At 38.2% G+C, this 15,474-nt stretch overlaps 4 protein-coding genes across 4 annotated transcripts; 1 reads left to right on the plus strand and 3 right to left on the minus strand.

The window, feature by feature from the left end:
* Positions 1 to 2,987: 2,987 nt before the first annotated feature.
* Positions 2,988 to 7,584, minus strand: rab30 (RAB30, member RAS oncogene family). Its single transcript, XM_034097857.2, has 5 exons — positions 7,433 to 7,584; positions 6,125 to 6,224; positions 5,961 to 6,044; positions 5,675 to 5,858; positions 2,988 to 4,699 (listed from the first exon to the last, which is right to left on the minus strand). Exons 2-5 carry the CDS (start codon positions 6,215 to 6,217, stop codon positions 4,449 to 4,451), a joined length of 612 nt encoding a protein of 203 aa, XP_033953748.1. The 5' UTR covers positions 6,218 to 6,224; positions 7,433 to 7,584; the 3' UTR covers positions 2,988 to 4,448.
* A 1,173-nt stretch (positions 7,585 to 8,757) lies between these two features.
* ndufc2 (NADH:ubiquinone oxidoreductase subunit C2) lies at positions 8,758 to 10,531 on the plus strand. Its single transcript, XM_034097402.2, has 3 exons — positions 8,758 to 9,004; positions 9,780 to 9,923; positions 10,329 to 10,531. Exons 1-3 carry the CDS (start codon positions 8,866 to 8,868, stop codon positions 10,376 to 10,378), a joined length of 333 nt encoding a protein of 110 aa, XP_033953293.1. The 5' UTR covers positions 8,758 to 8,865; the 3' UTR covers positions 10,379 to 10,531.
* Positions 10,532 to 10,599: 68 nt separating this feature from the next.
* On the minus strand, positions 10,600 to 11,369 carry thrsp (thyroid hormone responsive). The gene has a single exon (XM_034097401.2). It carries the CDS (start codon positions 11,284 to 11,286, stop codon positions 10,870 to 10,872), a length of 417 nt encoding a protein of 138 aa, XP_033953292.1. The 5' UTR covers positions 11,287 to 11,369; the 3' UTR covers positions 10,600 to 10,869.
* A 1,756-nt stretch (positions 11,370 to 13,125) lies between these two features.
* On the minus strand, positions 13,126 to 14,546 carry guca1c (guanylate cyclase activator 1C). Its single transcript, XM_034098161.1, has 4 exons — positions 14,352 to 14,546; positions 13,738 to 13,887; positions 13,459 to 13,546; positions 13,126 to 13,262 (listed from the first exon to the last, which is right to left on the minus strand). The coding sequence occupies exons 1-4, from the start codon at positions 14,544 to 14,546 to the stop codon at positions 13,126 to 13,128; spliced, it is 570 nt and encodes a 189-aa protein (XP_033954052.1).
* Positions 14,547 to 15,474: the final 928 nt, after the last annotated feature.

Here is a 15,474-nt window from a genome sequence, read left to right on the forward strand (position 1 = left end):
CTGCTTGTACTGTCAGATTTACATACGAGGGATTTGATTGGCTGACGCCTCCGTCGAAGCGGCAAAAGTAGAACATTGCTCTACTTTTGCAGCGAGCACCTCGAGAGAAGCTACGCTTTGCTCCCACAATGCAGTTCGGCGAATCGTGACGTCACCCCATTCAAAGTGAATGGGCAGAAGCGTTGAAGCGGCAACGCACGCCGCCGTGTGTAGGGGCCGTCACTGTTCTCTCTGGAAACATCGCGTTGCGATGAAAGCAGTTAATAAAATAATATCCAGGGCTGTCATTGGCTGAGATAAGTCCGGCCGTGCGTCACGACTCTTTGAAACATCTCTGTTCCCGGAAATGCATCCACGAAGGAGCCGTGGAGGACCCATCAGTGTATCCTCCTCGGTTATAGCTCCTCCAGAGAGCCTCCTCGACGCTCGATCCTCAAAATGCTTTTAGAGACATGAGATCAAGCCCCCAGGAAGTGCGCCGGAGTCTGATGAGAATATTCGTTGTGGCCAAACGGTGGTACTACATTTCCTTTAGGTTGCTGGGCCCGGAAACACTTTTTCCCATTGACTTACATTGGGAAAGAGTGGTCTGTAACTCGTTGGATAATTTTTTTTAAACTAAATAAACAACCCAGTATGAACACTTGTATAGCCCTTATTAAAAACATTCGTTCCTCAAGTTGTAAAAATGTGCTAATAACGTTATTCTGAGAGTTATTTCCCTCGGCATTATGAACGCGCATCTAACCCACGGGACCGCGCCGCCCGGCACGTTCATGTTACGTGTTCAGCACTACATGTGTTTATCTTTACCTGATCTTCCCATGGATGCACAATAACAACGGACCCATATCGCCATCCCACGGAGCTGTAATAATGGATATATTGCACATGTTTGCTGTAATTCATCATTTGTAAAATATTATACTACATGGGCTGTATGATTAAATCTTGTACCGTAAATATTGTATTAAATAAAGTTAATATTGCCGACGTTAGATTAACGTCCCTGTAGCTTATTATTGCACTAAGAAGCTTATTATATATATATATATATATATACAGTGCAATAATTCTTTCATGCTAAAAGCTCTGTTGGATATCACGTAGATCCTGTTACAGCGTAATATAAGTACATAACGATTGATGTTACATTAGCATAATTACTAACTAGCCGCTAGCTGCTAACTGCTGCCTCGTTAATATCAAATCCATCATAATAACAACTATTACCATGCTGTCATGAACGCACGGTGCTGTTACGTGTACGCAAATTGACGTGCTTGATGTGAACGAGCATTTTGGATAAAGTTGCGCATGCGCTATGAGTGCACATACGGGTACTTCTCAGGCATGCCGGGTAATCTGTGACGTTTCGCTCTCTCAAAAGTTGGGCCATTTTGTCATCATGCGCCAATGAGCAACTCTCATAGGAATGAATGAGGCCCCGCCTCCCACGCTGTATCCAGTTCTTATTATACATCCATGCATGAGATGTCCTTCAACATGGCACGCTAAAATTCATTTCCGGGTCACTACCGGAGGACCGAGGAGTCGAGGAGTCGAGGAGGGGGATTTGATGAAATGAGAACGGGCCCCATTCAAAGTAATATACCAAACAAGTTCAAAGCACGCATCTATCACTAACGAGGCCATGTTACGTTTGTCACACGCATTAATCATACAGTCTATGATTAATCCCCGTTGTGTTGCCACGGTGTAGGCTATATTTATTAAACCTCTGATAATGTAAGACTTTTATAGTGAAAGTCTATGACGGAATGGAAAATCAAGTAGCCTATGCAACTATTCTGTTTCTTTACACATTTCTTTACCATAATAGTTTAAATCTTACACAATTGTTTTTAACAAATATGTGTTTCATTAACATTCAATAGTTTTGTGAATATGATAATGTGGAGATTACCTATATTTAAAATCACCAGTGCGCACTAGTGACAAGGGGAGCACGTCTGTAACCCGACACCGTTGCAATGAATCGACATCAGACCAATCATGGCTTTGACCAATCACGGCTTTGATACGGCCACTAGTGCAGGTCAGAGCCATAGAGGTCAGAGCCCTAGGGCTCTGGTGCAGGTGAAGAGAATGTTGCTCGCTTCAAAAGTTGAGCAATGTTCAACTTTTGAAGCTTCGGTGGAAGCGTTAGCCAATCAAATCATATGCCAGTACAAGCTCTAGCCAATCAAACCGCGTGCTTGTGTGTCTGGGGCGGGAGATTAATGTGATTGGTTGTTGGTCGAGTTTCAGACAAGCTCACCTGCAAGCTTCAACGCACACCGCAGTGTGGACGCTGCGTTATATTTCTAAATTGCATAGCCTGAATAAATTATCTACAGGCTTGGGGCCTAACAGGTTAAAAAAAGCATTAGCAGTTCCTCTGGAGTCATCTTTGATGCTAGAAAATGTTTATTCAATAGTAGGCTACATTAAAAAACGACGGTTTAAGCCCTCTAGTGGGCACAACAAGGAACTGCAATCAAGTCAAGTTAGCATAAATGCATCCATGATAACATACTTGAACATAAATTGATTATTGACTCCTCTAAAGAATATATATTCTGTGATGCTGTTTATACCTGTGACAACTGGGGAAAACCCTATAGGCTAAGTCTGTGTTGATTTTAATCACGATCTACTTAGATTTACTTTACTAAATCCACTGTTTTAATTGTTCCCTATATTGCCCCTATGCCCTGTAAGGTGTCCTTGGGTGTTATGAAAGGCGCCCCCCAAAATAAATGTATTATTATTATTACGATGGTTTGCTTACCCTCTAGTGGTCACTGCAAGGAACTGCAACATACAATTAGCCACACCTGCATCGACATTATGGCATACTACCACTTCCGGTAATGTCTTTCAAAATAAAACTTTCAATATAGGTGTAGTAACTCGTTGTCGCCGCACGAAGGCAGTACATGACAATGATTGGCCATAAGCAATAACATGACAAATACACACTATTTAGTGTAATTATTTAATGTTATACAGATTAATTTTTTTAGGAGTTATTTTGTACACATAAAGGAAAATAAGCACAACATCCCAATAGCGTTTTCCTCCAATTTCCCATATTGTGTTGACAAGGAGATGGGATTAACAATAAATCACTGCTGTTAAATCTAGGTAAAAAGGCAAAACAAAATGCTCGCCGGTTGTACGAAGGGATTACAGAAAATAATAAGTATAAAAGCAAAGTGCCAAGGTGTACAACAAGTCCGTACAACAAAAGACATAATGTTACAATAAAATAATAACTGTGCAGTATATGGCAGTGTGCAATACAGTACATTACAGTTATGGCAAATATATAAAAAGATAAAGTTAGACACTACAAATGATGGCAATACATGCTGGACAATCAAGAAATGTCACATTAAAAGAATATGAAGTACAACAATTTATACGAAACTACATGAACATATCCCTTCAAACAAATAAGAAGTGATACAATTGCATGGCTAGGCAGCAACCACAAAGGCAGAGAAATATTTACGTCTATGGGTAAAAGAAACAGCTGACAGACAAATAAAAAAGTCAATTAATTAAAATGTTTATATTTTCTACTGATGATTGCCAATATCTGAGGCCTTTCCAAATGCTTTATATCATATCAACAGACTAATCGAAGCAATGCATGTATGCTAAAAAAAAGAAAATGTCACATAATAATGTGTCAATGTAGCAATTATATGTGTTTCAATTAATGTTATCCGACACAAAAGAAATATTTTAGCAGCAAGTAGAAATCCTATATTGGAAACAAATATTTCAGTTTGTTATGACGGGTGCAAATAACTACACATAAATTAGATACAAATTGTATGCAGTTCTCAGAGCAGAAAAGAACCTAGCGGGGAATAAATGATTGTTCAGAAGATTTTAGGGCAAGTTTGAAAAACCTTTTTGCAACTTGATCAGACTTGGTCATCTGAAAAGCGTACTGTATGTAAACATATTGTTATCATTTACTGATAACCTCCAATGATCATGACACTTGTTGTCAGCTATTTGGAATCTGTAACAAAATACCTGGTATAACCTTTTAGTCACATAATACTGCTGGTGAAAATAAATGTTTATTGAAAATGGATACTAAAGCCCAAACAGCAAAAATAAATCTGCCATTTGACCATTAAGAAGGACAAATGGAGCCCTACTTATATTCCTGGATGCAACAGGCAGAAAACTATACATCCTGTTGCATGGCTGACAATATCTCCAGAACGACAGCATCTAAAATGCTGGTTCCTGCAAGGCCAAACTAAAGTTGACTTACTTCCGTGTAGAGCTTAAAAAAAGGCATGGGGCTAGAAATGACTAAGAAGTGGCTTTCTGCCATCTTAGAGGGACCTAGGCATTGGGGCTCTGCCATGTGTCCTCTACAGTCAATGACTACTAAGTTACCATGTGCTGAGCCCTCTCTAATTGATGTTGCAGCAGGTCAAGTAACTGATGGCTTTACCCTCGCCGGGCATTGGGGCATTGTCATTGTTATCCAACTTGTTCTGTTTGGCCTCTCGAATGAGTTCGCAGGCCAGGTCCAGGAAAAGTTTCTCAACATTGTCGGACTCTTTGGCTGAGGTCTCCAGATACAGCATGCTCTGAGACTCAGCGAAGTCTTCAGCCCTCTGTCTCAGGACCTCTCTCTTCTCTGACAGATCTATTTTGTTACCTGTAAGACATAGAGCATTTATCTGTCATCACATGTGACAAGTATCACAACACAGTTTGTGTGTTCATCAGGGGGTGGGGATGGAAGTATGGCAAATAGTTGAAGTGTTGATTTCATATTCTTGATAACAGCAGCAGTTATTTCACTAGATGTACTGGTGTGAGCCAAAATGCTCACTAGTCAACTAGAAGGCGTTTGTTTTGGCTTTACTAGTTGTACACACTTTTATCAACTGGTTACCTAGTTAAGGTAAAAGTGTTACTAGTTAACTGTTTGAAGCCCCGTTTTAGATTAATATTAAAGTGGTGAGGCTCACGGTTAGTTGGTTAGTTAGTTTAGTTACTAGTTGAACTAGTATAATTCAAAATCCTCAACAGTCACACTGTTTTGAGTGTCTTTTAACATTATTAGTTTACGAGTGAGGCTGAAGATGTTCACTTGTTTTCATGTCAGTAGTTAGAGTTAGAGTGGCACTAGTGCGGTGCCTTGCATCACTATTAGGGCTTATGTTGGAACTTGTTGGAGAAAAATGCCACTAGTTGCTGCAAAAGACTGACTAGCACGAGTTTTTGTTCAACTAGTAAGACAGAATGCCAATCTAGAGTGACCAAATGTCAGACTAGTGTTGACAAAGAGCCAACTAGTGGGCGAAACTGCCGTATAATATCAAGGATATTAAATTAAAACTAAAATGGCTTCCCATAATGAAAGTGGAGGTATTTGAATGCTTGTGTGTGATGATGCATTTAGGCAAAGACAGTGTCTAATATTTGTATTAAAATACAATTATTATGAAGTGAAAACCACACAACAAAATGTATGTTCAATTAAGTTTGAATGTAAGTGAAAATCAGTCAAATCAAGCACACACTATTTTGTACAGTGTTCTAATGAAAAACACTAAATAAATAAAGGACCCTTATTATGCAATGTAATGTAATGTAAATTATTCAAGTGAAAAGTAAAGCTTCTTACCGACTAATATAGTCACCACGGTGGTGTTGGCATACTGCTCGATCTCCCTCAACCACTCTGGAAGGCACCTGAAGGAGTCCTCACAGGTAATGTCGTACGTGAGAATGAGGGCGTTGGCACTACGGTAATAACTCTGAGTGATGGAGCGGAATCTCTCCTGCCCAGCTGTGTCCCATATCTGCAGCTGGAAAACAAAGTATAAGAAATCAGCAACTTTCCATCCAATTGTTTACAAAACACAAAGGAATCTGATTTTGTATAAAACAATGTTTCAAAGTCTGGGTACCTTGACCTTCTCCCCTTTGATTTCCACTGTTTTAATCATGAAATCCACTCCAATAGTAGCCCCTTGTCCAGGTGGGAAAAGGCCCTACAATGAAAACAGAAATAGAGAGTATGTTACTCTGTAAATGAATTACTTCAAACTCATAAACTCAGAATCATACAAACCTGAGTAAAGCGCCGGACAAGACATGTCTTCCCAACTCCAGCATTTCCAATCAGAACTATTTTGAACAGGTAGTCATAATCTTCCATGCTCATGATAAACCTTAAAAAAATAAAAGGAAACAATGGGGTATAAGTAACTTTGAACATGAAATCACTGCATTGCATGTGTCCAAGTGGATCCCCTTATAGTGGATGCTGATGCTACTGGCACAATTCTGAAAAGTCCTGAAGTTAGACAGTTAAAATGCTGAGGAAACAATTAACCATTGCATCCTCAGGAGGGCAACAGCTTACATTTGAGCTGAATAACCTTCACTTTTTAGTTAAATATGCCCTTGTTCAGAGTTTCAGAATGTACATTTTAATTCTGATCTAGCTCTGTAACATACGGTAATACACTAACAGCACTGGAAAATGGCTGATATATTTTTATTTTAAATACTCAAAACTACTGATTACGTTCAACAAGTATCAGTATTCTAATAAGGTAATTCATGTTCTAGTTGCCCCTCCTTGATTCTGGTTTCATATGTCATAAAATACACATTCTTAACTTGTTTTTTATAGTCTATCATTAAAGCCACTGACCACAAAGAGGACATTTTTGGTCCCCTCATTTCCTAATAGTTTTGCTTAGCAGTTGTCAGGGGGTAGTCGTGCACCCTTTTTGGGTTATAACGGAGCCACGGAGGCTGGAGACACTGTCGGAAAGATTAATCTGCAATATTAAACGCATATCGGTAGCTGACGGGTCTGTTGCTTCAGTCAGTGTCCACACATTACACAGTGAGATGCATGTAATGGATAGTAAAATACAACTTTAGTTTTCTCTGCAATAGATACCGTTACATTTGCTCCGACAGCAGCATTGAGAGGGGCCTATTCGTGCGTGAAAACGAAATACCTCATTGTAAAAGATAACAGAATAAATCAAACTGTTGCTTGCCAGACGATGCAAAACCCTGAATGGCACCCTGAATACAATGGTCCATATTCTATAGTTACAATTACTGAAATAATTTGCATACAATTTGTTGCCTGTGTCGCATTTCCTCTTCCGCCCTTTTTTTAAACTTGTTTTGTAATGCAAATCAACATTATTGCACATTTTGCACAGACAGAATCTGAGTTACCGTTACATTTCTTCCCCATAATGATTCGCTTTCAGCCTCAGTCGATGGCCATTAGGGCGAAGCTAGCGAAGGTAGCATCTAGCAGCTACCGTGCAACTAGCCATTTTGGCTAAAATCTGTAGATGCAGGAGAGATATAAATCAACTCTACGAATCGAGAAATAGCTTTTACTTACCAAAAACAAGGGGATAACCCGGATTTAAAAACACTTGGTATGCATAGGTCACCTCATCAAACAGGCAAAGCCACTGCTGGGCAGAGCATATTTCCTCTGGCTGTGTATCCTCAGCAGCTCAGCAGCATCAGCCTGTCTATGGAGGAGGAGGAGGAGGAGGAGGAGGACTGCACTCAGATGATGTCATCAGTTCACATGCAAAGATAACAACATCACTCAATGCATCTAGAGAATAAAATCACCCTAATGCAAATGTTCGGGCCTTCTCTTCACTATGTATCAAGATATCTTAATTAGAAATCTATTCACGGTGAAAAATAGAAAAAATAAATAAAAACAAAAACAATTGAAACGTATAACATGACAACTGTGATTCATTAATGAGCTCCTGCCATGTGTATAACCCAATTTGTATTGTGTTCTAATACTGCACTATTCCTTTACTTTATGTATTTGCTACATAGTCTAGGCCTACATTTGTTTAGTATTTCACTTTGGTGAATCAAAGAAGTTGAAAAATAGCCTACATATATGATCAATTTAAGTAGGGCTACTGCACCTCGGTGTTATTCTTATAAGTTTTAACTTACTAACTAACTAACTAATTAGAGAATTAACGAACTAACTAACGTTACAACTAGCCTACTTGCTTAGCTACTGAACATAGTAGTGTACTCGCAGTGGTACGACTACATTGTTAGCCTACCGTTGCTAATATGGCGATAAATGCTAACAAAGTTAGCATTTGCAAATTAAATGGAAACTGAACAATCTGGTGCCACTAAATGTTTTTAAAGCTCGGTTGGATGCTACTCAATCGGAAGCTATTGGTACCTGTTTATGTGGATAATTTTGTAAATGATGCTGTGTATGATGTCCTTTTGTTGTTCTATTTATGTTTTTATGTTTCATGTGGAACTACTTGAGCAGGTCTCCCTTGGAAAAGAGATCAATGATCTCAATGGGATTGTATCTGTATAAATAAAGGTTTGAAATGAAATGAAATGAAAGTTCAACTCGTATGGTCCTAATGTATTTATTTATATTTATTTTTCAAAAGCTATCTGTTTTATACAAGGCAACCAAGGACAGTAGTTTAAATAGAGTTGCTTACAGCGAGCCCACATACTGTAACGTTATAAGAGGTTTAATGTAAATAAACCCTTTATGTATGTATGTGAATATGTTATTTCATATAACATCTAATTAATGTAAAATCGTTGAAGTTAAATCACATTTATTGCTCAATGTAAAGTTGTACCTTCTGGCATTGGTTGCTAGGAAACAAGATATTCGGAACTGAAGCGGTTCTCATGTGTTGTACCCGGAGGTTTCATGCGGTTGCACAGCACGTCCTTGACTTCCTACGAGAGGTAAAGGAAGCTAGTCGGTAGGTCACTCATATTTCTGAGTAAAAGGGGAGAATTGTCATCATGTGGTTCTTACCGGAGGAGGCGAAGGATCTCCCTCCCCCGTCCCTCTTCAACATAAACTCGGCGTGGCTGGCGTTTTCAGCCGGACTTGCTTCGATGTTCCACAATGCCATCAACCACAAGCCACCTCTGAAATCAGGTTAGCATGTTTGTTAGCAGGCTTTCAGACTTTAGCTTCTCTACAGAGCTGCTCTTTCCTCTCAAGCATTATGCAACATTTAATCATCATTTATTTTGTATTAATTCTTATTCTATCTATGTTTTTAAATTATTATTTCCTATGTGTTTTACTATGTTTTCTTATGTTTAGATGTTGTTGTTTAATCCGCTTGCTCTCTGTGTATTTTTAAGTGAAAGCACTTTGTAACTATGTTTGGAAAGGTGCCATATAAATAAAGTTTATTATTATTATTATAATGTATAAAAAACCCTGCCCTGACATGGTGCACTTATGAGAGTCAACATTGTGTGTCATTGCAGAGCAGTCGCAGCCGAACGTTTTAAAAGGTTACACATCTCCTATGCTAGGCAGACATACTGTAAACATTCATCATATCAGCCTTACTTAAGTCAATATTAACAATAAACTCACTCAACAACATTTCCAGTGTCTGTTCTTTGGTGCTCTTTTTCTTTTAGATAATGATAATAATACATGGCATTTATATAGCACTTTTCCTGGTGCTCAAAGCGCTTAAGATCCAAACTATATACTCAATCTGGTGGGTTATCCTTATGCTTGATTTATTTCTTTATGTCTTTGAATTTGACTTAATTTAAGAACAAGGTAGCACTTCTTAATTTGAAAGGCACAATGAACGCTTGTATTTATTCTTTCAATGCTAACCTTTACATGTATGCATTGTGTTGTGTGCTTAAATGACACTCATCCATGTCCATTTTCTTGTTTTAAGGTGTTCACCGACTTGTCCTAATGACAACAATTGGTTGGTACGTCGGCTACCATGTGACAAAAAGAGAACATTACCATTATGCCAAAGTTGAACGAGATATGAAAGAGTATATCAAACTGCACCCAGATGATTTTGTTGCAAAGGGTAAGTGAAATATCAGTGTTTTTGCTCTTCCAAAAGACCCCCGACAGTGCTCCATGTTTTTTCTATGCATGTTCATTAATATTTAACAATTACACTGATTAGTCCCATTCTATCCACTGCAGTGCCCTTTTCTGAATATATTTTGGCATTCAAATGCATATTTTATTACTTCCTTTTATCATATATTTCATCATCACTTAGGACGATTATATGCTAGTTACAGACCACAATTATAAAACAGGATAATACGAGGATATGAAGCCCCATGCTGTGTATTTGTGCCGTTCTTTCTGTCGTGCTTGATGTTCACTTTGAGATTTTTAAGTCTTCACATTAAGTATAAACATTGTGACCCATGTTTATGTGGATTCAAATGTTTTCTTTCTGTTTTTGTCATCCCACCAGACAAAAGGACCTTTGCCGAGATTGTCGAGCCTTTCATTCCCATTCGCTAATTGGCGTCTGCCGTCTGATGAGATGGAAGAGGAAGGGAGGGAGAAAACACTTTTAGACTACCATCTGTCTTCAGTGGTCTTTTTGTGAAATCTTTCTGTCAACTATTGTACAAAAATATTGTTATGTAATAAAATAAATACCCAAGTTTAAAATGTTCTCATTATTCAGAAGCATAGACATAATGAGTGTTTGTACATAAATCAATCCTAGAACACAGCTCTGTTGTTTCATGTTCTTTTAATCAGTCAACCTTTTATATCTTCAACCATAATTTCCAATGGGCTATTACAGTTCGCAAATGAATAGATAGATGTGGTTAACATTGACAAAGCACAGTTGTTCCATATCATTTAGTTACAGGAATTGGGTCACTGAATGTAAACAGTTTGTGACAATCATGTGACTGTTACTTCTTGGCTGTTACATGTACAGCACATTTTAAAATCACCAGATATTTAGCTTAATGTCCAACTAAGTCTTACATGTTTTTCTAATTTGCCACTCCAATAATGTCCATATATTTGTCAGTGAGACTCTGAGTCTTCTTGGTGAGGTCACTCATCACAGAAAATAGTCCTCTGAGGTGGAAGCCAAAGAGAGCCTCTGGATCAGTGTCCAACAGAGTCTCCAGGGTCTTGTTGAGCGCTGTGTTCTTGGCCTTGTGGTCATCCAGGCGAACCAGGTTGCTCTCTGCGGTGTTTCTTATGGCCTTGAGCATCAGGTAGTTGCTATACAGGTCTGTGCAGGACTCCTCTGCTGCCTCACAGTCCCAGAGGTCATCGGAGGGGACGTCTCGCAGCAGGCTGGGCAGGAGAATGGTCTGCTCCATGTCACAGACGGCTGAGCTGTACCGTCTCAGAGCCAAGAGGAGGCTGTTTTTGTTGAATGTGGCTTCGGCAGACTGCATGGTTCCAGTTGGATGTGGTTGGCTGTTTCTGTGCTGTGGTGGTCGACAGTAGAACGCCGTGTGCAGTGCAAAGACATGAGAGCACAACTGGGGAATTTATACAAAGAGCACAGGTGGGTTGATCCATGCAGTTACATCATTGCATCAGCCGAGGCATTTCGGAGCGGGTCGGGTGCTATGTGGAGTCAAACTCTTATCTTTATTTGATTTACACAACCCAAAGTCATACTAATGTCTGACCACTATGTACCTAAATGAACCTCTCTCAACACTTTAACAATGTAGATCACTGTGTTTGCCTGACAACAACATTATTTTATTTTTGTATTCAATCATTTAAATTACATTTAGCTGAGGCATGTTGTTTTTTTGCCTCAGGTTAGTTCTGTTTCCATTTGCAGGTCATCTTCGAGAACTGCTGAACTTCTGCTGTTGTTTATCCATTTGAATAGGCAAAGAGAACTTGAATGATTATTCTTAAAAAATAAAATGTATCTTAAATATGATCCTACTAAACTAACAGCAATTGAGAAATGGTTGAGACAGTTTGTCCATTGGCAGGTAGTTCTGAAGAATAGCCAAGCACCACCAGAAACACAAAAGACCAATTATTGTCACATAAAAACACAGATTTATTGTTTAGAATGATAGCCGTTTCTGAGATATTACAATGTCAACCATCGAGTAAACATAGCAACATACAGTAGAAGACACCGATTATAAGACAGAATTATTACCTAATTTGAAAACACAATATTAATATCATATATATAATACACAATATATACATTATAATATGTAAACCAAGTGTAATCCAGTGCTTCTAGATCCTTTCTGTTTCTTTCTAACTTTAATTGTTCTCCCTTTCCCAAGTGCACACATTTAACCAAAGTTAAAGAGGAATTTGAAAGATATCATTATTCATTTTAATGATTTTATTTTTTCAAAATGTATCGTAACATGTAATATAAATCTGATATTGTGGCAGCCCTACATGTACATCTGTATCTTACTCTGTGAAAAAAGGAAGACTAATACAATATTAAAAAAACTGCTCTTTTTTAAGGGGGGAAAAAAAGAATTTCAACATTTTTTTGTAATTTTAAGGCAACATTGTAACCTAATTAATTGTCAAATATAATAAAGCAAAACATTTCATGTTAAATATTTGTACATGCAGTAACTACATGGATAGTCAGATACCATCCAATTTATATACAAGCAACAGTGTAGTTTTATGCACATTTCACATGAACAACAACACAAAATCAACTAGATTGAACAGTCTCGGGATAGTTTTGAATAGTGTTAACATGCTATTACCCAAATGCGTAATTATGTCTGACATAGGGAGTGTTTTCTCTAATGAAGTTTGTAACAAAATTAACAAAGATTTTGGCAGTTGTCTTCTTGTGCCGGACAGTTCTGTAAACCAAGAGTCAAAGGGATTCATTCATCACGTTTTGCATCATCTACTCAAGCCATACTGTAGGAACCTGAACGCAGATGTGTCCTCCTTCACTGAGAGACTCACGAAACACGCAGCTTGTTAAAATGTTGTAAAATGTAACAAAGCTGGAGGGCCACTGCTCAAGAAATGTGAGAGCACAAGCAGAGGGGACAGTTTCGCTGCTTCCCTCAAGCGACATACAGTGACATCATATTTGTGTGGGGCTGCTCACTCAGTTAATTCAGTTCAGTGCAGTTTGAGGTGGGACTTTGCTCTTTAACCATCAAGGACATACAGTACATTCTTTCCTAAACACGGCTGCATTCTGAAAATCCTTTCGAAAAGCGCAATCACAATTTTCCACACAATCCAGCTTGTTGATTTCACGTTCAGTTTATAGCTCTCTTCGTTTGACCGTTCAGGATAATTTCCAAGACGTTTGTAAGATCCATCATCTTGCCAAGCATGTCCATAATGTCGGGATGTTCGTGGGCTCCACTGATGAACTCCTCCAGGGTCAGCTCACCTGAGGAGACACGTAGATAAGATGGAAATGGCATGAACACATTGTAAACATGTGTGTACAAATGGGTATAAGAAATCATATATTAGGATATTTCACGACTACTAGAGTTATGGAGACATTATTTCTAAATAACACTATTGTCTTTTTCTTGGCTATGAAATCATTACATTAGTCATGGATTGACTATAGTTCTGACCTTCTCCGTTGACATCAATCTTCTCATATATAAGAGTTACAATTTCTTCTGGAGGGACGTCATAACTTCTGGTGATATCTTGAATAGCCTGTTGAAGGAGTTACAGTTAATGGTTAGTTAAATCGACACTGGCAAAGGTTAATCATTAATTTGATTAAACACTGCGCCTTTCCTCATTAAGCTCCTGAATGCTAACCCTAAATAGGAGTCTTTATATTGAGTGATATTTAAGAATACAGTCTCTAAAATGACTACTATGACTAAAGAAAGAAAACACACCTTGAATATGGTCTCTAATTCCTCCTTGTCAATTTTCCCATTTCCATCCTGATCAAAGAGTTTGAAGTACCACTTGAGTTTCTGGTTAATTTCTCCTTTCAGCAATAAACTAATTGCTGCGATGTATTCCACAAAGTCTATATAGCCATCCTGCAAAAGGACACATCAAAAGTACAATTATGAATAGGATTATGAATCAATTTGATTAATCAGCAACAACAAAAGGTATTTTTTCAATGAAGGTTTTCTAAATAAAACGGTTTAATCTATCAGTTTATCATTCTATGCATTCTTTGGTTTTAAGCTTTATGAAAGACGTCAGGAATCAAAGACTAGAGAGTTTAACCTCAATTGATCTAGAGACTTCAACTGGTAGCATTTATAACAATTCTACACTATTCACGTAAAATAATTTTAAATAATGCAGGAAAACTCTTGTTTTCCAACAGAACGTTTCGGGTCTACATTACCAAAGAACTGATTTGATTTATTCAACAAAGTACATGCATTAGGAATTCGCAAGCAACTGTCTTGTCAGTTGGAAAATTGTTAGCAGACAATCACAATATCCACTGTCACCTGGGCAGTGAATACAAACTCAGGTGATTTCTTACCCTATCCATGTCAAAGGTAAGGAAGACCTGTTCCACGTAGCTGCTGGCCTCCTCTGTCATTCCGTTCATGTCGAGCATAGTCCTGAGCTCAAAGAGCGTTATGAGTCCTGAAGGGGACTCCTTCATGAATTTGGTGTACCAATGATGCATGTCCTCCTCCAGGATATCATCCAAGGTGGGGTATGCGGCACCCATTATTCCCTTCAGAGATGTAATTTAGTCCAGAATCCAGCAAAGAGCCAGTGGTGAGGCTGAGACGAGAGAGAATAGACTTCCTACAGAGCTCTGCAGCACTGAGGTCCGGCTGAAATAGCATGCAACAAACACCGTAATCTGTAAATCCTGGCACAGCCAAAAGAGGACATAACTCCTTAATTGGATAACTACAGGAGTCTTCCAAGAAGTGCAAGACATTGCATGCTATATGACTGAAGTGGGCTTGGTTATTGTTTCCACGGATCGGTAACTCTTATGCGTGACAAAGGAAGCCCCTTTGATCTCTTGACTCTTAGAGTTTGCAGGTTTTAATAAAGAGTTCTGCCATGGAGCTGGAAGTCAAAGTGTATTCTTTTTTTTCCATACTAACTTTATTTTATCATATTTTTTTCTAGTTTGCTCTTTAGTCAGGTATTTACATAACTATTTATATATATATATACATTTTATATTTGCACCTGCATCGTCACATGTTTGATGCATACAAACAAATCTAAATGTGCACACATAAGCCATGCCATGCCACATATACTATGTGACATACAGTAGTATGCCAACTATTTAAGTTTATCACGTATTTCTTGGATTCCTCAGGGAATTAACAAAGGGAATTATTCTTGGAACCACCTAATCCTATTTAAAACACAGACATGCTAGGAAATATGTCTGAGCTACAAACACATACATTTCTTTTTTGGGGGGAGGTGGGGATTTTAAGTTGTATATCAACATTTAAAGGAGAACAATATTTTGAAAGTTCTAGATATTATTTCCTTCTGAAATTCTAATAATGATGTTGCTGAAGTAATGAATGGTGTTACTGTTGGGGTTGGTCAATAAGGGATGCTGAAGTCGATTTGAATAACAATCTATTCTATTAAACAGTTCACGTCTATGGCAAACATAT

The sequence above is a fragment of the Pseudochaenichthys georgianus genome, chromosome 13 (genome assembly GCF_902827115.2).
Source record: "Pseudochaenichthys georgianus chromosome 13, fPseGeo1.2, whole genome shotgun sequence".
Lineage (NCBI taxonomy): Eukaryota > Metazoa > Chordata > Actinopteri > Perciformes > Channichthyidae > Pseudochaenichthys > Pseudochaenichthys georgianus.